The sequence below is a fragment of the Capsicum annuum genome, chromosome 7 (assembly GCF_002878395.1).
Source record: "Capsicum annuum cultivar UCD-10X-F1 chromosome 7, UCD10Xv1.1, whole genome shotgun sequence".
Taxonomy (NCBI): Eukaryota; Viridiplantae; Streptophyta; class Magnoliopsida; order Solanales; family Solanaceae; genus Capsicum; species Capsicum annuum.
The window spans coordinates 212,572,008-212,596,675 of NC_061117.1; the positions used below are offsets into that span (position 1 = coordinate 212,572,008).

The following is a 24,668-nucleotide window of genomic DNA, read 5'->3' on the forward strand; positions in this document are numbered from 1 at the left end:
ATAAAAAGGTGAGAACACTAAACCAAGATAGTAATAAACACAAATTGGTTAACTCATAACTACTGGGGAAACACTAACATAAATGAATAACTTAAAGAAGAAGGAAAACCAGTTGAAAGACACAAAATATGAGTTCATTCATTAAAAGCAGGCAAGTACCAGTGCATAAAAAAATATAAAATTCTTGAACTTAAAAAGACACTGGAGATAATAAAAGAAACTGACACAAGGTTCAATCAGGGAACAAGTGGGGAAAGGGGAGGGGGTTAAGAGGATGGAGGTTTGAAAGAAAGAAATTTAAGTAGAATTCCATCCTAGCACTTTCTGCAGCAGCATGAGAGTTCAACAACTGCTTGGTGAGGTCATTTACTTCTGCATTAAGTCCTTGAACCTCCTCTGTGAGTGTTGTCAGAGATGGACCCATATAGGTTCAAATGGGATCATATGTATCCACTTCGTCTAAAAATTACATTGTATATAGACGTCTATATAATTGGTTTTTTACAAATTTAAAAGGTATATATTATATATTGAACCCATTGTGCACAAGATGAGTGCCCAACTTTGGACTTTATTTCTTAATATCTATGTTGCATGTTCAAGCCCTTGTAGGGTGCTTTCTTTATTATTTTATGCATCAGCCAGTCTAAGCTTTATATATTGAACCCACTTAGTGAAAAGTCTGGGTCCGCCATTGAGTGTTGTGACCTTGGCCTTCAGTTCTCTATTTTATGCTCTGAGTGCTTTAGCAGCCCCTAGTTCGTCAGTAGAAAGTAGTTGATTCCTCATTTTTAAATGCAGGATCTCAACTTCTTTGGTTGTCAAGTTAACTCTCATCTCTTCAACCTCTTTGCTTAAATTCTCATGGCTATCTAGTTACTCTGACACCTGGGACATAGTCTCCACTTTGCCTTCTACACATGTATTCTTAATCAATTTTATAAAAGTGAATATCTATTTTGCAGTTTTAGGAGTCTCATTTTCACCAACCAACCCCAAAGTAAGCAAATACTCTATTAAGAAAATATCCATATGGCATCCCATGTCTCCCTTCCTTGACATGGATAAACTTCTACATGTGCTTTATCATCAATGCAGGCAGACTGATAAGTTCAAACTTACTCAGGCACTCAATCAGATCAACAACTGAAGCTATTGTCCTCTTCTCATACTTGGGAAAGACCACCTTATTTACAAATTCAAATAACAATTTAAATTCACTTTTAATAAATTTATTTTTCACACCAACAATAGATGATCCCCCTACTTTTGAGGCATCGACCATGGATTCTATTGAGGGCTGTTGTTTCAAGACTATCTTCAATCCAACTATGGGAACATCTAAATTTTTTCCTAGAACCGCTTCATCCAATTTCAATTTCTTCCCTTGAACCAAGGCTGATAAACTCAGCCTATAACCATAAAAAAATTTCATTGTATAGTAAGACTGCCTCACCTCACTTTCAAAAACTGATTCCTCTAGAAGGTGTAACTAACCCTGGTTCCTTACAGACTCCACTAACTCCACCATTTCAAATTTCTCAAATATCAAAGAATTAAAGAATTTCCCAGTCAAAACTTTTTGAGTTCTCAGAATCTTATTTCTATCCTCATTAGTCAAACACTTCTTTTCTTCCTTCTTTTCGAACCTGTCTCTTCTTCAGCAATTTTTATTTTCTTGGGACCAGGTCCCTCAGATACTTTCTTCTTCACTGTTATATATTTCTTAGGAGTTGCACTCCATGATTTTTCTTTAGAGGACCTAGTCCTTCTTTCGTCCTAAACTTTTCTTCTCCTTTTTGGTTGTAGCAGCAACATCAAAGTCAATTTCATCATCACATTTTCCAACTTCAACCACATTTATGCTTTCTTCATCTACCACTACTCTTTTTCTCAACATCCTTCCCTTGGTAGTCACAGATTTACTTGCCTTCATGGAATCTCTCATTAATTTTTTCTCAACACTCCTTGTTGAGTAAGCCTTAGTTACCTTTTTAGTTTTATTCACTTTCTGTTTACCCTTACTACCTCTTTGTTTCTGCACAGACCACCTCATAGGTAAGTCATCCTCATCAATCTTCTCGTTCTCAATAGTAGGTTGTACAAACCAACTAGTATGTTCATCAGCTTTATGAGATGTACCAAATAAGGGAAAAATATTTCCATCATATACAACGTGTTCCTCCATCCCTACAAAATCTTTCTAGGATTATTTGATAGAAATATTATATTCTCAGTGACCCAGTCCTCTCTTACCAACTCACTACTAGAGAGATTTGATTTTTTTACTGGAAGATATTCATTAAAAAATTGTGCAAAGATGGGGTTTGAGTCTGAAGGGGTTGGAGAACCAGGTTCGTTCTGAGTTTTAGAAGAAGCATCTTTTTTAGGGTTTTCCATTGGAGAGGAAGATTGGGGAAATTCAACCTCTATTAGTGAACCAAATACTACACTAGGATTATGATTATGGCCTTCTCAAGATTGGGTTCAATGACTTCTGGGTTTCTTCCATAGTGGGCTCTTCTATGGAGGCTGGTAAAGAGAATGACTTAACATGAGGGGTTTCAGAGGGAAGGGAAAAAGAGTGAATAGATTTGGATTCTTTTATGGGACTTGAGGATAAGGTTTTGTCAGCCATTTTGAAATTTTAGAAAGGTATTTTCAGATAAGAAAGGTAATTTTTGAAAAGATTTACTTTTAAGAGAGAGAGATTTAAAGCTAATTTGGAAAAGAAATTAGAATGGGGGATTTTATTTTGTATTTAAAGAGAGAAAAGGTTGTAACATTTGAGATTAAAGGACCTGGGACATGTATAGTCCTAATAGATGCAACTATTCAACTTCAGTTACATATTCAACTTCAGCAGTAAATAGTGCAACTGAAGTTTGCTTCTTAGATTCTCAGGAAATCAGTGAAAAACCTAGAAAATGAGCCATTTCTTAAGTACTTTATCTATCCACCAAGTACCTAGCATAATCAAAATCTATACCCTATTAGATCCAAACTATCTCCAAATGGATGGAACAGGACAAGGTCCCCTACCCCCTTTAGATAATTGAGAATTCTCTTGGCAACTTTCAGATGAAACTCTTTTAGACAAGCCTGAAATCTAGACACATACCCATACTAAACATAATATCAGTTCTATTTGTAGTGAGGTATAATAAGTATCTAATAATCCCTGTATACATGGTTTCATTGACTGAAGGACCAGATTCATCACTGTCCATCTTTGAGATACTACCAATGGGAGTATCAATTAGCTTGACATCCTCCATGTTGTATTTCTTCAGCAGCTCCTTGATGAATTTTTCTTGACAAATTATTGTACATTGGGATTTTTTTTTATACGCAAACCTGGAAAGAAGCTCAATTCATCCATCGTGCTTATTTCAAACTCGGTTTCCATTAATTTTGAAAATTCTTCACACAAGGATTTAGAGGTTGCTCCAATGATTATGTCATCAACATAAATCTACATAATTAATAAATTGCTTCCTCTGGACTTCATAAAGATAGTATTTTCAATTTTTTCTCTTTTACAGCCATTGTCCGGAAAAAAATTGACAGCCTCTCATATTAAGATCTAGGTGCCTTCTTCAACCTATGGAGAGTTTTATCCAACTTGAGCACATGGTGTGGGAAATCAATATCCTCAAAACCCAAGGGTTGTTTGACATAGAATTCTTCCTCCAGAGTTCCATTTAGAAAGGTACTCTTGACATCCATTTGGAAGAGTTTTAAACCCATATAGGCTGCAAAAGATATAAGAATTCTAATTATTTCCATCCTTGCAATAAAATCAAAGGTCTCATCATAGTCAATTCCCCCCTCCTAATTGTAGCCTTGTACAACAAGCCTTGCTTTATTTATGTTGATAATCCCATATTCATCAATAGTCCTAGAGACAAGGTGCCAAACTTTTCTCCTTTCAAATTACTGGAGTTCTTCCAGTATAGAATTAATCCAGTCAACATCTTTTAAGGCTATATTTACATATTTAGGCTCAACTTGGGAAAGAAAAGATGAAAAATCCATAAAATTCCTGGCTTGAGCTCTTGTTTGCATTTTAGACTCCAAGGGTGAGGTCAGATTTTCAAGGGGCTGAGATGATTTGTGCTTCTAATTTGATCTTCTTTTTTGGGTTCTACTAGGACCAGTTTCTTGGATACTTTGAACAGGTTCTTCTTGATGCCCCTCATCTATATTGGGATTCTACAACTGAGGATCTAATTCATCACTTCCTACTTCATCAGCAATTGGATCATTTTGTTCCTAAACTTCAGCTTCAGCTGTACCATCCCTTCAAATAGGAATAAGCTCTTCCATATCAAAATTTTCACCTCTAGAAGGATCTTTCAACTTTCCTAATTCATCAAAGATTACATGCACATTTTTTCTACACACAGAGTCTTTTTATTGAAGACTCTGTTGGTTTTACTAGATTTGGAGTAGCCTACAAATACAGCTTCATCACTCTTGAAATTAAACTTAGCAAGCTCATTCTTTCCATTATTCAGAATAAAGAACTTGCAACCAAAAGGTCTGAAACAATCAAGTTTTGGCCTTTTGTTGAAAATAAGTTCATATGGAGTTTTGTTTAAGATAGATCCATTCAAGCATTTATTGGTAACATAATAGGCAGTATTGACAACTTCTGCCTAAAAACTATTTTGTAGTCCACAATCAATTAACATAGTTCTGGCAATTTCAATCAATGTCATGTTCTTCCTTTCAACCACTCTATTTTATTGTGGATTTCTTGGAGAGAAATTGTTAATAATATTATTTTCAGCACATAATTTTTTAACTTTGGCATTCTCAAACTCTATTCCATGATCAGATTTGAATACTGCTATTTTGCAATTTAGTTTTACTTGAATTTGCTTGGAAAAGATCACCAGTACTTCATAAGTTTCATCCTTGGTTCCAAGGAACATAGTCCAAGTAAATTTAGAATAATCATCCACAATAACAAGCACATACCACTTTCTTCCTCTACTTTAGACTTTAACAGGTCCATATAGGTCTGTCTCGAGCAATTCAAGGGGTCTTATGGTGCTCACCTGCTTCTTCTATTTAAAGAATGATCTATTTTTTTCTTTGATACAAGCATCACACACCTTGGTATCTATAAACTGTATCTTTGGAACACCGCAAATCAGGTCCTTTGAGACCAGTTTATTGAGTAGAGAAGAGCTTACATGTCCCAACTTTCTATGCCACAGATCACCATTATCACTTTGAACACTTAAATAGGTCATTCATAGTTAGCCACTGAATCTAAATTAGTCACATACATGTTCTTGCATCTTTTAGCGTTGATAATAACTTTCCCCATTTTTAAGTCAGACAAAGTGTATCCGTTAGATAGAAACTTCACTTTATTCCCTTTATCACAGATTTGAGATATACGTAGAAGGTAGTACTTCAATCCATTAACATAATAAACATCCTTAATTACATGATTTAATGATTTTCCATTCCTTCCAACACTATAGATGTAACCTTTTTTTCTATTTCCAAAAGAGACACCTCTACCTTGAAGTGCCTTGAGTGAGAAAAATAGTCAGTTCTTCCAGTCATATGCTTAGAGCATCCACTATCCATAAAATAACTTTGACTTCTTTCCCTTACTCTCACCTGCATAAGATATCATTTATTAGATTTGTGAACCTACTTGAGTCTGAGTTCCCAAAAAGAAGATAAGGGAGTGATCACAGTTTTCTTGGTCCATCTAGGTAACCTGTTTTTCTTAAAGTATTTCAAGGAATTTGATCCCTTGGAGAATAATTGCTTCTGCTGAGCATGCCTAGCAGTGCTCATTTTAACTTTAAGCCATTCCTGATAATCTTCTTTATTATGGCCATCCTTACCACAGTGAGTGCATAGAAGATTGTTAACTTTATTGCTAGAAACAGTGACACTCTTGAGTCTTATGAGAATAAGTATTGTACTGATACCTAAGACCTCTACCATTATTAATCCCCGGACTAGTTAGGTCAGCAAGAATCTGTGAGGAAGTAGTCCATTTTAGAGATTTGTTAAGATCTTTTCTTATACGGACCAGGTCCCTTTCTAATTATTCATTCTTATAAAGAGCAGTCATAAGAAAATTTTGTGAATTTTCAACTTTTCTTCAAGATCAATTTGAAGTTTGGTAGATTTTTTTTTCCTTTTCCATTAGATTCAGCTATCTTCTTCAATTGATCCATCATATTTTTGTTTTCATATTTAAATTTTAATGACTATTCTCCTACTTCAGACAACTGAATGGTTAAGGCTAGTTTTTCATGTTTTAGAGTTTTTACCTTATCTTCAAGTAAATCCTTCTCAGCAGTTAGCTCACACACAAAATCAATCAAGGCATTTGCAACTTTCTTTATCTTCTTAGAGGAATAATTATTCAGTTTTTGTTTAATATCAAATAAAGTTACCTCATTATTTTCTGTAAGAGATTTCACTATCTTCAATATCTAACATTGAAGCATCTTCTACCTTTTCTAATTCATCAGATTCACTTAAAGTATCTCCCTAGACAGTTAGGGCGTACTTCACAGCATAATCAACAACAACTTTTCTTCTTGACTTCTCTAGGATAGGATCTGCTCCTTCCCTTTTCCTTCGTCTCCTCTTGACTTCAGATACTTTTTATAATCCATTTTGTGTAGAGGACAATCTTTGATGAAATGTCTAGGTTTTCCATATTTGTGACAGACTTCGACAGTACCTCCTTTTCTGTTTCTGCCTTCTTTTCTTTGAAACTGACCACTTTTCTTTATAGCCTTGACAATCTTCGAAGCTAAATAGGAAATATTAGTATCTTCATCACTAGTGATACGGAAATGACTACGGAAGGCCCGAAAGAGGCTCAAAATAGTCCATAAATCAAAAGGAACCCAAGGACCCTTTGATAGCTAGTTTTGGCTTCAACAACAACAAAAAGAATACAAGACACAAGGTGTATTTCACACTAAAACAGCCAACAACAAGGTGAACATAAGCTGATAAGTACAACTACAACATAATAACAATAATACACGGTTTTACTAGAACAAGAACAACTACACATTTACAAGGAATGTAAAGATAGATGTGAGACATTAACCCTTACAAGAACTAAGAACCTAAGTGTATCCCAAACACTAAGACCCTTAACTAATGTACAAAGCAACACCAATACTCTTACAATGACACAAGAGGGTGTTAACTACTCAAGCACCAAGGTTTCGAACCAAGTTTTGCAACACTGGTGATTCCACACTAGTATCACCCTCATTTCGATTTTATGGATTTTTCAAGCCCTACAACTAAAGTGATACACTCTCCATGGAAAAGAAAGGGTATTACAAGTTTTGGTCTTTCTACAACATTCAACAACCAACTAAAATGACCTAACATGAGTCTATTCATAGACTTATTACAAAACAAAGTGAAAGGTCCAAAATACCTTTAATGAAGGGAGCAAAAGAGGCGTCCTTGGAGTGTATGTATGATCAGCTTTGAAGTGTCTAAATATATCTTCACACTTCAACTTATACACTCCCTTGGCTTGATTCCATGCATTCTCACGTACATCTATTTTCATGATCGTGCTCGTATCATCCTCTTTATCTTGAGAGGAATTTGACCTCAAATTCATGGCTTCTTCTCTTTTAATTAGGCACGTCACATCATCAACATATGGCTAAAAATCTTCACTACATATTTATTTTACACCTTGGCCTTCTCTCCATCTTAAGATTTTCCCTCAATCTTATTTGCCTTAATTCCCATATCTTCACTTGGTTGTGGGTTACTTGTTGATCTCTCATCTTTCTCTCAACTCGTCTTATACCATATAAGCATCATTAAAGACTCCATATCCTTCATGTCCCTCTCTACCATATTCCTTTTGGGGAAGTAGAGCTTCAATTGAGAGGATTGATTCTGTGAAGTGGAGTTTTGATTGTGGAGCTTTGACGGGAGAGTTCCATTTAGTGAAAGCATTTGGCTTCCAAGTCCTTCTTGTTGGACTTGATCAAATTGCAGGGTAGGTGGTCCACTTAGGTCTCGATTTTGAGGGTAATTGGGAGCTTGGCTTATGGCATTTTATGGTGGTCTTAGAGGATTGATCATTTGAGGTAAAGTTTTGGGGGCAATAGTGGTAGGATTTTTTTGGTCATGCCCACTTGAGGAAACATGGTGTCTAGGAGTAGAAGTATGAGAGTTCCTTCAATTCTCCATGCGATCCAACCTCTCACCCAATGATGACACCTCCATTTGCACCTTTATATGCTTTGGTTGAGAGTTTCAATCCCAGGAAAGATAGCACAAAGAGCATTGTTATCCATTGTAGCTAAGGAGCTACCTACAAAACACAAACAAGTTAGTTGTATGAAATAGGTGACATGGCAGCCCTTGATTGGTTGCAGATTTTTTGTGTTGTATGGAAATAGAGATGTAGAAGCCTTTGAATGGTTGTGGACTTTAAAAAAAATAGTGTTTTTCCAACTTGTAGAAGAGTAAAATTGGTTTTGGAGGGGAAAGACACAAGTTTTGGAGCCTTTTCCACATTCAAAATAGGTTGACTTTCTTTGCACCTTTTGGGCAAAACAACTTTTTGAAGGGTGTTTGGCTTTTTTCTCTTTTGGCTAATCTTGAAAAGCCTCCTTACTCCTTTTTGATAACTAGTCTTTTTTAAAGGTCTTTTGTTCCTTAATACTTTGGTATAGTTTTTGGAACTTGTTTCAAGACAAACAAGAAAGACTACACTCTTCTACTTGGTCTTAAGATCAAACAACCACTATTGAAGGTTCTTCTTGTCACAATACATGAAGATTGGTCAAGAACACCAAGAACCTTCAAAAAGGTTTGAAGACCAAGGTTCAAGTTGAACCTCCAAATAACAACAACACCCCTTTTCAAATACAAATCCACAACAACAATACCAACAACACACCTTCAAGCTTTGGATTCTCAACAATAACACACCAACAACATTCAAACTTTTTAGTCCACAAGAACAACACCAACAACACTTCGGCCAACCTTGAATCCACACAACAATAACACACGTAGGAGTTCAACTTTGGATCTTGACTCTATTAGTGTTAGGGAAGAAGAAACCAACACTAAATACACTTAAGGAACATGAAATACTCCTATATCTAGACTCAAAACAAGTCTCGGCCAAAACAACAACAACAAGAACACAACTTTCGGCCAAGAACACCAACTCTTTTTTTGTTATTTTTCAAATGAGCTAGCCCAATATTGATTCCATAAGAATGAAATAAACCACAAGATCTGATACCAAATGATATGGAAAGGACTACGGAAGGCACAAAAAAGGCTCAAAAGCAGTCCACAAATCAAGGGGAACCTAAGGACCCTTTGAGAGCTAGTTTCGGCTTCAACAACAACAACAAGACTACAAAACACAAGGTGTATTTTGCACTAAAACAACCAAAAACAAGGTGAACAGGAGCTAATGAGTACAACTACAACACAATAACAATAATACACGATTTTACTAAAATAAGAACAACTACACGTTTATAAGGAATGTAAAGATAGATAGTGAGACATTAACCTTTACAAGAACAAAGAAACTAAGTGTATATCAAATATTAAGACCCTTGACTAATATAAAAAAGCAACACCAACACTCTTAAAATAACACAAGAGGGCGTTAACCACTCAAGCACTAAGGTTTCAAATCAAGTTTTGCAACACCAGTGATTCCACACTAGTATCACCCTCATTTTGGTTTTATGGTTTTTCCAAGCCCTACAACTAAAGTGATACACTCTCCATGGATAAGAAAGGGTGTTACAAGTTTTGGTATTTCTACAACAATCAACAACCAACTAAAATGACCTAACATGAGTCTATTTATAGACTTATTACAAAACATAATGAAAGGTCCAAAATGCCCTTAATGAAAGGAGCAAAAGAGGCATCCTTGGAGTGTATGTAGGGTGGCTTTGGAGTATCCAAATCTCTCTTCACACTTTAACTTGTACACTCTCTCGATTTGATTCCATGCATGCTCACGTACGTTTATTTTCATGATTGTGCCCGTATCAACTAGACTCAGACTTTGGATTTTAAAGCTTGATACTTTTCTAATTTTAATCTCCTTCTTTTCTTGACTTTGTTGTTTCTTCAATTTATGTGTCTTCAAGTTATCAATTAATTAATCCATGATAAGTGTATTTAAATTCTTAGCCTCAGTGATAGCGTCAACCTTGCTTTCCCATGACTTAAGAAGAACTCCCAAAATTTTTCTTACTTGTTTATGCAAGAGAATCACCTTACCAAGGCAGTGCAACTTGTTATTGAAGTAAGTCTTGTGTGTATCTCTTGAATGGTTTCACCCTCCTTCATAGAGAAAGTTTTATACTAAGTGGTCAACATATCCACCTTTAATTCCTTAACATCAATTGTTCCTTTATGAGTTGTCCTTAGGCAGTCCCAGACCTCTTTGGCATTTTCGCAAGCAGAGATTTGATTGTATTCATCTGACCTTATCCCACATACCAATAATTTCTTGGACTTGAAGTTCTTTTCAATCTTATTATGATTTTTATCATTATATTCTCTCCTAGTTTTAACAACCATTTTGGTTATATCTCCTTTTTTTAACTTTCCTTATTGGAACATGAGAATCATCAAGTATCACATCTATTAGCTCACTATCTTCAGCTATAATAAAAATATACATCCTAGTTTTCCACCACCCATAATATTGCCCATTGAAACGGGATAGCCTAGTGGTTGATTGTACTTCCCCCAAATTAGGTAGTGCTACCATGATCAAGAATTCACTGTAAGTGAAAACATTTTAGAGTGTCCTTTCTCTGATATAAATTGTTGAAATGAAGGAATACACAACCGCTAAGGGACTAGGTTCCTGAAGTGAAATATATGACAATAAAATAGTAAACACACAGAGATACTATAAATAAATCAACACAATGATTTACGTGGAAACCTCCTTTCTCAAGGGAGGAAAACCACGGCCTACACTCACATGCTTTCAAACTCCACTATAATCAGAATCAATCATGATTATAGATTCCATTAGAACTTTAACTCTAAGTTTCACTAAATTGTAATAACTCTATTACAAACTTCTCTTGACAACTTTGTCAAAATTACTCTCAAACCTGGCTAACTCTAGCCAGCACAACCTCAAGTAACTCTATCTAAGAAAATCAAATGCAAAATGAAAGCTTTTCTCTTATTCTTTAGAGTAAATCAATTACAAAACTCAACTCAATAACACAAACACTTTGAACATATGAAATAATTGAACTTGAGATATCAAGGTTTTTGCCGTCACAAGTTAAATCCTTGAATTGCAAAAACTATGGAGGAAAAAACATTCTTATGTATTTATAGTAGTGTAGAATTTTGATTGGACCAGGTGTCCATTGTGGTACGTTGTGCACCTGCACAGGCAGACAAAACTGTAGAGAGTATGACAGCTATGCCTGGGCAAAGTAAGCGAGGGACTTGGTCCTCTGAGCATCATCTAGTCATTATCAAAATATAAGACAACAAATAACTATTACTCAATAATTAGCAAAATACACCTAGATGGTGACTAGACCAAATAGTTGTCTACAAACCTTTCTAGGCACGTTTGGCCATAAAATCTTCATCCACCTAAAATATACAACGGCACAATTAGCTAATCCATTATTTTAGTTTAGGTAGAAAACTCACATACTTAATAATTCAGATATGAAATTAAAAAAATTGAAATAATTTAGATGTGTTTTTACCTTTATATAAACATTTTATAATGAGCCTCACATGACATATGGAATTATTGGGCCCACTTGTTCAGTTTTCTTTATTGAAATATTTTTCTCTTCTTCAATCTTGTAACTTATTCCTTCTTTTATATTCTCTCTTGTTTGTGTAGATTTCCCTGGTATGAAGTCAAATTTGGTTGGGAAGCGCCATCGTGGGAGCAATAGTAGCAAAAATATTGAAATGATTAGTTAGATTGACATGAAAAATAGAAATGGGATAGAATCGTTGGTTTTCAATATATATATATATATATTGAAATTTGATTAAAAGTCATCTCAGCTAGCTAGTTTTGAAATTTTTTGTAACGCCCCGAGAGTAGACCCTGGGCGCCACACGGTGCTTACAGTACCGAAGGACCATAAGCTAACCCATGAGTTGGTACGTACTGTGAGAACTGAGTAAAGCTGATAACAAAAATCATATGCAAAATTTAACTAAGGAATGACATAAGGTTTTAGGTAATAAATATGAAAAAATTTGTCAACAAAACTAATACTACTAATAAAACATCTGACAATGACAACTGAAATCTGAGAACTGATTAACTGTCTGAAATATCCGAAAGCCTCTAAAACTAACTGAATGAGAGTTGATGGGAAAATCCTCAACTAACTCCATTTGACTACCAAACTAAAAACATGAAGATAAAAATAGTTTGTCCTCAAAATATAAGGACTCACCACTGCTACGGCTGATAATCTGGAAAGTCTATGCGCGATATGAGAACTGAGCGTCCGAACCTATGATATGATATATCATAGCACAAGAAAAGAGTTTGTGATCAATTCTTTGAATGTACTGATATGATAAATAAAGTAGGCTGATATGTATGGTTTCAGGTGCATGAATAATAACTGATTAAATATATATAGCATGACATACTGAACAGAATACATTGAAACTGTAAGAGCTGAAGATGCATGACCAAGCTAAAACATGTTCTGGATATAATTTGAAATGTGAAGTACTGAATACTGATAACTGAATAACTAATATCTATATGCTATGGTCAAGTAAACCTGAAACTGAATCACTGAACTGATGTCTGGATCGAGATTTTGGGAGCTATCGTCTAACCGACATGTCCCAATGAGCAAATTTGGGGTCCAACCTATAACCCCAGTTAGAAAGGTAGGTGTCAGTACCATGCCATGGGTACTAACACTGATTGTATGGATCCACTAATGTGATGTCCCGAAGGACTAAGGGTGTCAAGCCTAAACTGGCGGGTGATCCCTGGGAGATAGTTAAGCCTAAACTGACAGGTGACTTCTCAAATCCTACGCTGGATACATAGTTATGGAGTACAGGGACTTCTACTAACGACTCTGCCTATCTGACGGGGAAGCCACCATCCCTGCACTCTCTCAGTGCTAAATTTTACTCCCAACTGAACTAACTCAAAATACTGAATCGTTCTAAGTTTAATTGATTATAATGAATAACTAAACTGATAATGCTCATAACATATTCTGAAATTATTCTAAAGATACTGAGACTAAGTAAATAGCTAAGTTCTTGGATATTCATAACCCTCAGGACTCGATAGAAATAATAGCAAGATAGTACTAAAACTTTGGCGACATAATATGAAAGCATTGTTCAAAATTCATTCTTGTAAGCGTTTCATCAAACACTTGCAATGCATGGTTTAGGCTAAGCATTGAAAATAGTTAAAAGCTTGTAGAACCCAAAGCTCATTGGGCTTTTAGAGGCATAACAGGGAAGAGTGGACCAGCTAAACTCACTGCAAAGAAAGCAGTCGCAGCCGAGGATCTCTTTTTTTTGCTGGATGTAGTGTCGTACCAGCATAATTTTAACACCAACATCACTAATTATGAATTAAATCAATGAACAACAACCCTTAAACATGTGAGGTTTAATAACAACAATAATTTCTTGTAAACATGGTATAGAATCAAAGTTCATGAGAATTCATGGTTAAAATCACAATAACTTATAAAGATCACAACTTTGAGTTTAGAATTTGATACTTGAACTCCATGGGTGGAAGGTACCCATGAATGAACATTTAACATACCTGGATTGATGAATTCGTGAGAATTGATGGTGAATTCTTGAGATTTGATCGTGAATTTTGAAGGCTAGGGTTTTTGTTCTTGAAAAAATATTAGTTTAATTTGAGAGAATTGTGAAATAATGAGCAAATAATGCTCTATTGGGGCTTAAATTCCGTATTTAAATGGATTTGGGGCTTTGAAAATAACCAAATGGTCCCTAAAAAATTAAATAGTGAACTGAGAAATCTCGATTTTGACACCTAGTGTGACACGGTACAATCATGTCGGGCCAATTAAAAACTGACGAACCCCATTTTTTCCAGCAGCCCGATGCGGTGCTATCGTGTTGCGCCACTGGAAAAAGACAATTCTGAACTGGCATTTCGGCGTAACGCGGTATCAATCGCGGAGCCTTACTGGAAAGTGATAATTGCGAAATGGCACCTCGGCGCGACGCGATGCTTATCGCGGTGACACACTAGAAAAGAATGAATGTGAAATTGACCGTCACCGCGATGCAGCCTTATCGTGTTGGGTTATTGCTTTGCACTAAAAGTGTCATAACTTTTCACCCGAGTATCGGATTTAGGCTAAATCCTTAACTAATTCAATTTCCTACAACTTGGTGGGTCTTGAGCTGGAAAATTCTCAGTAGAGTAAAAGATATGCTCATTTGAAGTTAACTAAAGCAACATTCCTATCAAAAATTCAATCGGTAAGGAATAGTTTGATTCGTCTAACGGCTGGGAGTTATTTGTGACCTTAATATACATCAAACTAACTCATAAAACTATCAAAAAGCCATAATGTACTATGCATGAGCTTGAAAAATGACCCTAGCATTGGTTTGGATTTTTGGGATATTACATTTTTTATCACGGCCTGAATCATGACCCTGGCCGTGGAGGCATCCCAAAATAATGAAAGACTGAGATGACCCCTTAGCATTATATTATAAGGATAGTCATATCTAAAGTTGCGGAACAAAGATCATATGAAAAGAGGTTCAACATAAAAATAAAATACCATTCATGTCATAAGAATCAAATTCAAACCACTACTCAACACCTACCTACGAAGCTGCTAACTTTAAGAATAATTTCTAAGTCGGGACATGGCCCCCGACTATATCATAAAAATCATAAAATATTGAAGCAAAAATATAAATGAAAAGTAATACTACCTTCCGGATGATGGAGGGCTCACCACTTTTCAACAACTATGTAAGCGAGAGTACGAACACCCTAGCACTGCACAGAAATACGGAAAAGTGTCTTTAAACATATATCATGAAATGATGAAGCGTCCGGAGATGGTCAGTATGGTGAGTATTGGCACGCAATCCATGAAAAAGGGAAATAAACATTTTATAAAGCAAGTCATAACTCATTTAAATATCAATAATAATAATAATAATAAAGTAGGAGATCGGGGACATGGAACATAATGACATAACCATTTAAAACTTAATCCTGAACTATGTAGCTTTTTGCCGACATCCTATAACCCTCGGGCTATATGGGTTTGGTACTCCCCAACCGGCAGGGCCTCAGTCCATGTTTGCCACACGTACTGAGATTAGGCTAAAATCACCAATAAACAAGAGCCCGTCCAAATAAGGTACGACATCCCTATGTCGGCAAAATATATGTTTTGGGTGTTGGTCACGATGACGTACGCCTTCTCGATGAAGCTATATAATTTTCTTTAAGATCCAATAAAATCATTTTACACACATTATTATCCATGAAGTCTTTTATTAAGGCATTCCCATATTGATATCATCATACCAAGATTTGTAAACCATTCATATTATGCCATACCATTTTCATAAGGCATCTTAGACTCCCAATTTTGTCTTTAAAGTTCATAGACATAACCCCAAGTGTTTTTAAAAAGTCATTAAGCCTTTCATTCTTTCATCTCATACGTTATTTCAAAGATATTGTAAAAATTATAATTCCCATTAACAAAAACAAAATTTTGAAGTGGGTTGAGGGTCATATTTTCATCATGCAAAATCCTTGAAGGTTGTGAATCCATATTAACAAGTTCACCATTTTCATAGAACATATTACATCTCAAAACTCATTAATAATGCTTAGAAAACCTATTAAAAAGAAGAGAAATCAATAATAAAGTTTTTCACAACAATCTCCTCAATCCTAGTTTCAAACAGTCATTAAAGAACACATAATTACAAAATAAATTAATAAAACATAGTAATACTTAAAGTAAAAAGTGTTCAACATGCCTTATAGATGAATAGAGCTTGAATCTGAGCCTTGCATTTAAATCCTAGGTGTTCTTGCCTCTTAGAATACTATGGGAGAGAGGGAAGAATTTCTAATGTATTATTTTTTAAAAAGATCGTAACTTAGTGTTCAAAAGGGGTTTAAGCATATAGGGTCGGACCCTACACTGAAAATAACCAAAATACCCCTAAGTTTGTCCAGAAAATTTTTCCAAAAATAAATTTCCACGGCTTGACTTACAGACCATAGGTTGAACCTACAAACCGTAGGTAGGGTCATGGGAATCAGGCCCCTTTTTTCAGCTTTCAGGACCATACCTACGACTCAATCTACGGACCATAGGTTGAACCTACGGATCGTAGGTAGTCAAACAACTTGACAGCGCTTCGGTAAAATAGCCATAACCTTTTACTCCAACATCAAATTAAGGCGAAACTAGATGCGTTGGAAAGCTAATTCAATTATCTATCATTTGGTGGATAGTGAGCTCAAAAATACTATATAATCTAGGATTTGTATTCATTTGAAGTTGACTATAGTAAGACACTACATGAGAATCAATCGGTATTGGGGTTTTTGACTTGGCTAATAGTTTGGAGTTATTTGAGGCCTTAATACATGTATAAATCACTTTCAATACTACAAAGACATGAAGTTTGTTTTCACATGTACTTACATTTTGTACAACGGTGGGTGCATGAAGGTTCTAAAATTTTTAAGGTGTTACGATTTCAAAAATTTAAATTTTCATCATACTATTTATCCACGCCTTAGTTTGATATAAACATTGGCTTGCAAGTAAGCTTTTGCTGATTTAATTTAATTAATTTTGTCCTTGAGTAAAAATAAACTTGCAGGATTGAGAGTATATAATCTATATGCACAACACAGAAAAGCTTGACTTGCATCAATAGGAACCATTAATATAAACTCTTCACAAGACAAGATAGAGCATCATAACAAGTTTAAACTAATTCACCCACAGAAGAAAAGTGTAAAAAGAAAGTGAACAATGTCGATAACATCTCAAAACTACATCGTTGAAATTCGAAAAGAGTGACTTCAGCCATAACCTGACTAATTAGTATTATTCGAGCTCATACACGGAGAACACAACACCGCTGATCTTAAATATCAGTAACATATATTTCAAAGTTTGCGCATAAGTAGAGGAGCACCATACTGTGGATGAATAGTAATTACTGCAAATGGAGCATGTGTATAAGATGGAGAGAGTTCGAAGGAGAATTTTCTTAGTATCATTGCTATTGCCATTTTTGCTTCCATCATTGCAAAGTTTTGTCCAATGCAAATTCGAGGTCCCCCTCCAAATGGAATAAAAGAGACATGTCCTTTTGTTGCCTTTGACACTCCTTCACTGAATCTTTCTGGATTGAATTCTTTCGCGTCTTCACCCCATATTTCCTTGTCATAATGAATTAATATTGTGGGTATAACGAGTAGCACTTCAGCTGGTAGATGCAGCTCCTCTAAGTTGACTTCTTCTTTGTTTGTTCTACTAAATACTGGTAATGGAGGAAACAGGCGTAACGTCTCTAACAAGATCATTGTCACCTAAGGAAAAAATTGTATTTCATAAGTTGGCAGTAGAATTAGTTCACTTACAAAATTCAGGGGTCATGCCTTTTCGAGTTCTATATATATGGCTAGGCCACTCTCCACTAACTTTGGTAGCCCCTTTGAGACTGACGTAGGACGATAGAAGATGTGATCTATCTGATTTCAGGTGGAATAATTTCACATTATGGGAAAGACGATTTAACAGCTATGTGTCTTATCCTGATTTTATAATGCTCTTGATCTTTGATCGATGCAATGATCTTGGGCTATTAGAAATTTGTGAGAAGTACTTACAATTTTGAGACGACTTAGTCCTTCCAAATCTGGTTTATCATTTCCGAAGATCTGCAAAACCTCTTCTCTGGCTCGTACTTGCCACTCTGGATGTAGGCACAGCAAAATCATTGTCCAAACAAGCAAAACTGAAGTGGTCTCTTGCCCAGCAAAATAGAATAACTTGCACTCTTCAATCACTTCTAATATTGTCATTCCGAAACCTTTGCTTCCGTGTTGTTGGATTTCTTTCAAATTGGATTCAAGTAATATGCCTAATAAGTCATCTTTACTAGTCTCCCCTCCTTCCATTGCCTTCAATCTTTTGTCGATGATGCGCCTAATTGTTGTTTGGATTTGCTTTTCGATTTCTAGCATTTTTTTGTTCCTTTTAGTAGGCAAGAACCTAATGAAACAAATTTAAAAGCAAACAAGAAGCGTGTTTTTAGTAGAAAGTAATGAACATGTGATTTTCCATATTATATCTAAATTTCCCAAACAAATTGTTATACCTTGATCCTGGTATATAAATTGAACGACTTATGTCCATTACATACTCAGCTTGTTCTTGCTGAAGTTCAAATACTATTCTTCCTTCTTCATAGTTACTCCCAAATGCAGTTCGAGAAATGACTTCACTAGTCATTATTTGGAGGTCTGGCCATACATCGAGATCGAATGATGTTTCCCTTGGAACAACCTCCTCCCATTTGCTTATCATTTCACTACAACTCTGATAAAATGCTGGTAGCATATGCTGTACAAAACAAATGGAAAAACCAGAAAATTGAATTTCCTTATTAGAATTTTGTAACTTCTTAATATAAGACGTTACATGAATATCAACCTTATGTCTAAAGGCATGAAAATTTACCTTTAACTTCTCGACATGGAAAGCAGGATTAATGATTTTTCTGTGTTTGGCCCATTTGTCTTCCTCAAGACTTACAAGGCCTTGTGCCAATAACTTGGAAAATGGATTGGGATGCGTTTGCTTTTGGTACACATAATTCTTTGTGAAAATTTCTTTTACATGTTCAGGATCTGTGATCAACACTACTGGATATGGGCCTAGCCAAACAAAAGAACTTTTACCTGCAAGTAATCGATTTTGGATTAGAAAAAAAAAAAAGGGGGCCTAGTTTTGACTGCCCATGATTTGGCACAAAAGTGAGTTCGCATATGGATATTCATACTTTACCCATGTTTTTTCATATATTTACGAGTTAAAATAAACAGAAGCTCACATTTACCTAACGGAAAAATAAGTGATCCAACTCATTAAAATATGAATTAAATGAACTGATGTTATAAATATGGGCTGAAATTGCGAGCTCTAAATTCCGGAAATGGATGATAAGATACAAGAGAAAACACAAGCAAGTAAGAAGTCAATAAAGACGAAACTGCAGTTGCTAATAAAAGGAGACATTAACAGGTGAAAATGACATAGCAATCTACTAGGGACACTACTTTATTTATGGCACAAAATGAAGTTTCATCAAAGTGGCAAAATCATACAATCGTTTATTCAATATGAATTGAATTCATAGGGCTCTAATTTCTTAAGTAATTGCACCAGTCAACCATAGTCATGAGAGCTAGAGCGGAGCTAAAGTGGAACGTATTGGTTAACACGAACGCAGTACCTTTTGTCCAAATCTTGTATATGTCTTAAGAGTAAGTATCTATAAATATTTGATTGCGTGCCAGTTCCTATAGGACCTCACAAATTTTAAATCGTGGATCAGCCACTACTATAAATCCCTTTGCTAAATTACTGATCCCCCATTGCTCTCGCTGTCCCCTCTCGTTACTCTCTTTCTTTCACCATGGATAGGTTACTACTCCCAAATAGAATAGAGTGAAGGTGATAAGCATACCAAAATAGTTTGGTTTTTTAATTTTCATATCTAACTATCAGGTGTACAAGCTTACTATCTAGCCAATCATCAACTATATATCAAAACATACCCCAACTATCAAATGTTAACTTTTTGTACCTAAAAGTTCAGCTATAAAACTAAAACCATCCGTTTAGTTTAAATAACCTTATTTTCTTATTTTATGTTGGTTTAACAAACGATTCTTTTATAAATTCAAAAATAATTTAACTTAAACTTCTAATACTATCCTTAACGACATTTCTATAATCACATAAATGTTATGTCATATTTGAAATGATCTTAGCTAAAAAGTTTCCACTTCTTTCTAAAACTCCATGCATAGTCAAATAGAATCACGACGAAACCTCAACGACTATACATATAAGAACAAACAAGCTAAAATCAAAAGTAGCTTCTTAAAATACATACCATTTTTGTTCATGGCGTTGAGGAAAAAAGGGACGAGCCTTGGAGCAATATCATCAGAGAAGTTAATAGGCTTAGATTTTGCTTCTACTATACTTTTTGTAAGTTCATCCAAATCTCCATACAAGAACTTATATGGATTTCCTTTAAGACCTCTTTGCCTTAAGCAATTTTCCAATCTTTTTGGCCTAAACCATGCCCAATTCAACACTCTCCATGTATAATATACCAACAATATTGCCACACATATTGTTGCTATAATTATGTTGTAAAAAATCTCCATGATATTAAGGCTTATTTTTTGTTACATAGAAAAAAAGAGGGGAATTTACCTTTTAAATTTGTTGTTGTTTGGACAAGTTAAGGCCACCTAGCTATTCTCTCTATATTATCGATGACAAAAAAATCAGTCCAATACTAGTAGAGACTTTTGTCCAATCTGTTTGGACCCACTCATCAATCTTGAAAAATAAATGAGTATATGAATTTATTCTTTAATATTTATCCAGAATAAGTACTTGTTGGAAATAATATTTTACTCGGCACATTATGTGATACATTTATTTTTAGTAAATCTAAAAAAGAATGTCACTTATTTAATATGATATTGAGAAATAATTTGACTTTAAAATTTCTATTTTACTAAATTAAATTCTTTATAGCCACAAAATTTTAGATCACAATTTATAAGTTTCCATTTTTTTTTTTAAAATAAAATAGTACTTGATCAAATAGTGCCACAGATAGAAAAAATGATATTTTGAAACAATTATTTTTTTCAAGGGAAGATATTCTCTAGCATTTGGAATATATATGACTTTTTTTACAATAATCTATTTTTCTTTGAAATGGACAATAAATAACTATCAAGGAGAAAGTGACCCAAGAAATTAGGTTCTTCTTTGATTTATCCCCACTTGTTTGTTAGTTATTGTCTATTTCTATTATATTTTTATCTTAATAATCTTGGTAAAATCAGTCATTTGTAAAAGTAGTTATCCACACATTGTGTTAATAAATTAATTGGACATGAATAACATAAGATTAAAATTTAAAGGACATATTAATTCATGTTATACATTAATCAAAATGCGAATTAGCTGCCTTTATTTAAAATAATTATGTTTTGTGGGTAGAAAATATGTATTAACAAAATCTCTATAATCTCATAGCAATTTCGCAGAAGAGAGGGGATAAATATTATTTTTAGAAAAGTATTTTGTACGTGTTTCAATCCTTGAATCATGTGTTTGATGTTCACATTTTTAACTTTTTATCTTGTGTTCTTTTTTGTATGCATTTTGTATTCATGGAATACGTTTTCCAACAATCTAGAAAGGATATTTGTGCGAACGAGAGATTCATTGTTTGAAGAATTTAGGGAAAAGAGACAAATATACCTTCGAACTATGATAAATGGTACATATATACCCTTTATCATACTTTGCGTACACATATATCCCCACCATTAATGAAATGGTACGTATATACCCCTTACACAACGGTAGGGGCATGTGTGTAACCAAAGTACAACGAAAGGTATATACGTATCATTTATTATAGTTCGGGATATATTTATTTATTTTTTATTTTAATTATTTTATTTCAAAGTATTAATCCAAACCCTCTATCCCATCCAATAAACTCACTACTCGACCCAACCCCAATTAAAATCCAAGAGGCGCCGATCTAACAGTCACCCGTTTCTCTTTCTTATAACGATGTACACACACAATACAAAAGCACTTACTACTATCAATTTTTTTTTAAAAAAAAATCATTAATTCATAATACCCAAAAATAATAAAATCATCAATTTGAAGAAATGAAAATATGGAGGCCTCTATGCTAAATCGAATAAGAAAGCGACATAGGCAAAATAGCCTTTTTCTGCTTTCTAAAGCAAAGGGGGAGTATTGATCAGAAGTAAAGACCACACTCCATAATTGTAGCTCTCAAAAAGAGTATTACAAGTGATTGTGTTTCAAGAACAGAGATCTATAAATAAGGGAGAGAAAACATTCATATTTTTTTTTCTCTTTCAAGAGATTCTATCTCGGAATCATGCCTTGAGGGGGATGCTGTCAATCCTACCGAGGACTTTATGGATTTTTTTCGGAAAGCGAGAGGTATTGGACATAACCACCGAATGGGTTCAGCGAAATTTCATCGAAAAAGCACTACCCACCATTGATCAACACCACATAGTTACCGTTTTCGTCAAACCGGAAGCACCCCATTGGCGAACTATTATCGCACCCTAGCTCCGGCCACCTCTGGTGTAATCTCCACTCTCTCCATTTAGTAAACACCAAGTAGTAGCCACGATCAATCATTGCAATTTGACGTGTTGTTGGATTTCTTTCAAATTGGATTAAGTGATATGCCTAATAAGTCATCTTTACTGGTCTCCCCTCCTTCCATTGCCTTCAATCTTTTGTCGATGATACGTCTTATTGTTGTTTCAATTTGCTTTTAGATTTCCAGCATTCTTTTGTTCCGTTTAGTAGGCAAGAACCTAACAAAACAAATTTAAAACCAACCAAAAAGGGTATTTTCAGTAGAAATTAACGAACATATTATGTAGAAATTTCACGAATTTATCATTATACCTTGATCCTGGTATATAAATTGAACGACTTATGTCCATTACATGCGCAGCTTGTTCTTGCTGAAGTTCAAATACTATTCTTCCTTCTTCATAGCTACCCCCAAATGCGGTTCGAGAGATGACTTCACTGGTCATTTTTTGAAGGTCTGGCGATACATCGAGCTCGAATGATGTTTCCACTGGAACAAACTCCTCCCATTTGCTTATCATTTCATTACAACTCCGATAAAATGTTGGCAGCATATGCTGTACAAAACAAACAGAAAAACCAGATCTGAATATTCTCCTTGTTAGAATTTGGCAACTTCTTAATATAATGAGTAAAGCATCTAGTACCCCTTGAACTATGGTCAAATTTGCTACGACACATTCCAACTTCACAAGGATCCTAGTACCCCTCTGAACTCGTATTTTTGTCACCCTTTTTAGCTGATGTGACACTTTTTAGCTGACATGACACCTTTGACGTAGGTCCTATTTTTATGTAATAAAGATATTACGTCAGCACAAAAGGGCAACAAAAATATGCTAAAATTGAGTAATGGGTAATAGGATCCATGAAGTTGGGATGTGCCATAGGAATTTTGTCCATAGTTCAAGGAGGTACTGAATGTTTATCTCTAATATAATACATTACATGAATATGCAACATAAAAATTTACCAATGTTTGCTAAATTTATTAGTAATAAGATTAAGAAGTGGTATATAACCTTTAACTTGTCGACATGAAAAGCAGGATTGATGATCTTTCTGTGTTTGGCCCATTTGTCTTCCTCAAGGCATACAAGACCGTAATTCAATAACTTGGAAAATGGATTGGGATGAGTTTGCTTTTGGTACACATTACTCTTTGTCAAAATCTCTTTTGCATGTTCAGGATCTGTGATCAATATTACTGGATCCGTACGAAGCCACGCAAAAGAACTCTTACCTGAAAGTAATCCATTTTGGATTAGCAAAAGAAAAAAAGTTTCTACGCCTAATTTAGCCCAAAAGTGAGTTCACCCGTATTTCTTCATATCTTTATGAGTTAAAATAGACGGAAACTCATGTTTATCCATCTGAAATATAAGTGATCCAACTCATTAAAATATGAATAAAATAGAAGAGATAAGCATCTAGTATCCCAAACTATGACTAATATTGTTACGACACACTCCAACTTCGTATAGATCCTATTACCCCCGCCATGTCCAGAGGCGGATAGATGGGAACCCATAACTAAATCAAGGGATGACTCAGCGATAGGAAAGGAACCCTAAGCAGTTTGTCTCTTGGGTAGTTGAACATGTGTTCTATTTCTTGTAGAGGCATTTATTTCTTTCCATTTAATTCTTTTCGAGGCTTGGTTTTTATTGGGAACCCGCAAGTTTGAAATTTTGGATCCGCCTTTAACCACGTCAGCTAAAAAGATTGACACAAGGTACCACGTCAGCTAAAAATGTTGACAAAAATATGATAAAATTTAGTCGGGGAGTAGGGCCCCCATGAAGTTGGAGTGTGTCGTAGCAAATTTGGTCATAGTTTAGGGATACTAAATACTTTGCTCTAAGTAGATTGAACCTTTTTGAATACTTTTTATAAAATACTTATGGTCTTTTAATATATTTTTTTATTTATTATCTATATATATCATATTTTAAAAATATTTACCATCTATAACAATTACACTATATATTAAAAGTGAATTATATATGTAGTATAGATATATTATAAGTGTATTGAATTGTATTATACTTGTTTTGGTAAGAAAAAAATACCCTGAGTGTGTTTGGTACGAAGGAAAATGTTTTCCCATGAAAATAT

The 24,668-nt window shown here is 34.7% G+C and overlaps 2 protein-coding genes across 2 annotated transcripts; both read right to left on the minus strand.

Moving 5' to 3' along the window:
* Positions 1-17,031: 17,031 nt before the first annotated feature.
* LOC107878446 (cytochrome P450 CYP72A219) lies at positions 17,032-20,470 on the minus strand (the record flags this gene model as incomplete). Its single annotated transcript, XM_016725442.2, is given in 5 exon segments — positions 17,032-17,659; positions 17,960-18,344; positions 18,451-18,695; positions 18,813-19,033; positions 20,254-20,470. Coding segments are annotated over 5 exon segments (1,494 nt in total), but the record flags the coding sequence as incomplete, so codon positions are not given.
* A 1,571-nt stretch (positions 20,471-22,041) lies between these two features.
* On the minus strand, positions 22,042-23,854 carry LOC107878447 (cytochrome P450 CYP72A219; the record flags this gene model as incomplete). The annotated part of the gene is given in 3 exon segments (XM_047415435.1): positions 22,042-22,768; positions 22,863-23,107; positions 23,573-23,854. Coding segments are annotated over 3 exon segments (681 nt in total), but the record flags the coding sequence as incomplete, so codon positions are not given.
* Positions 23,855-24,668: the final 814 nt, after the last annotated feature.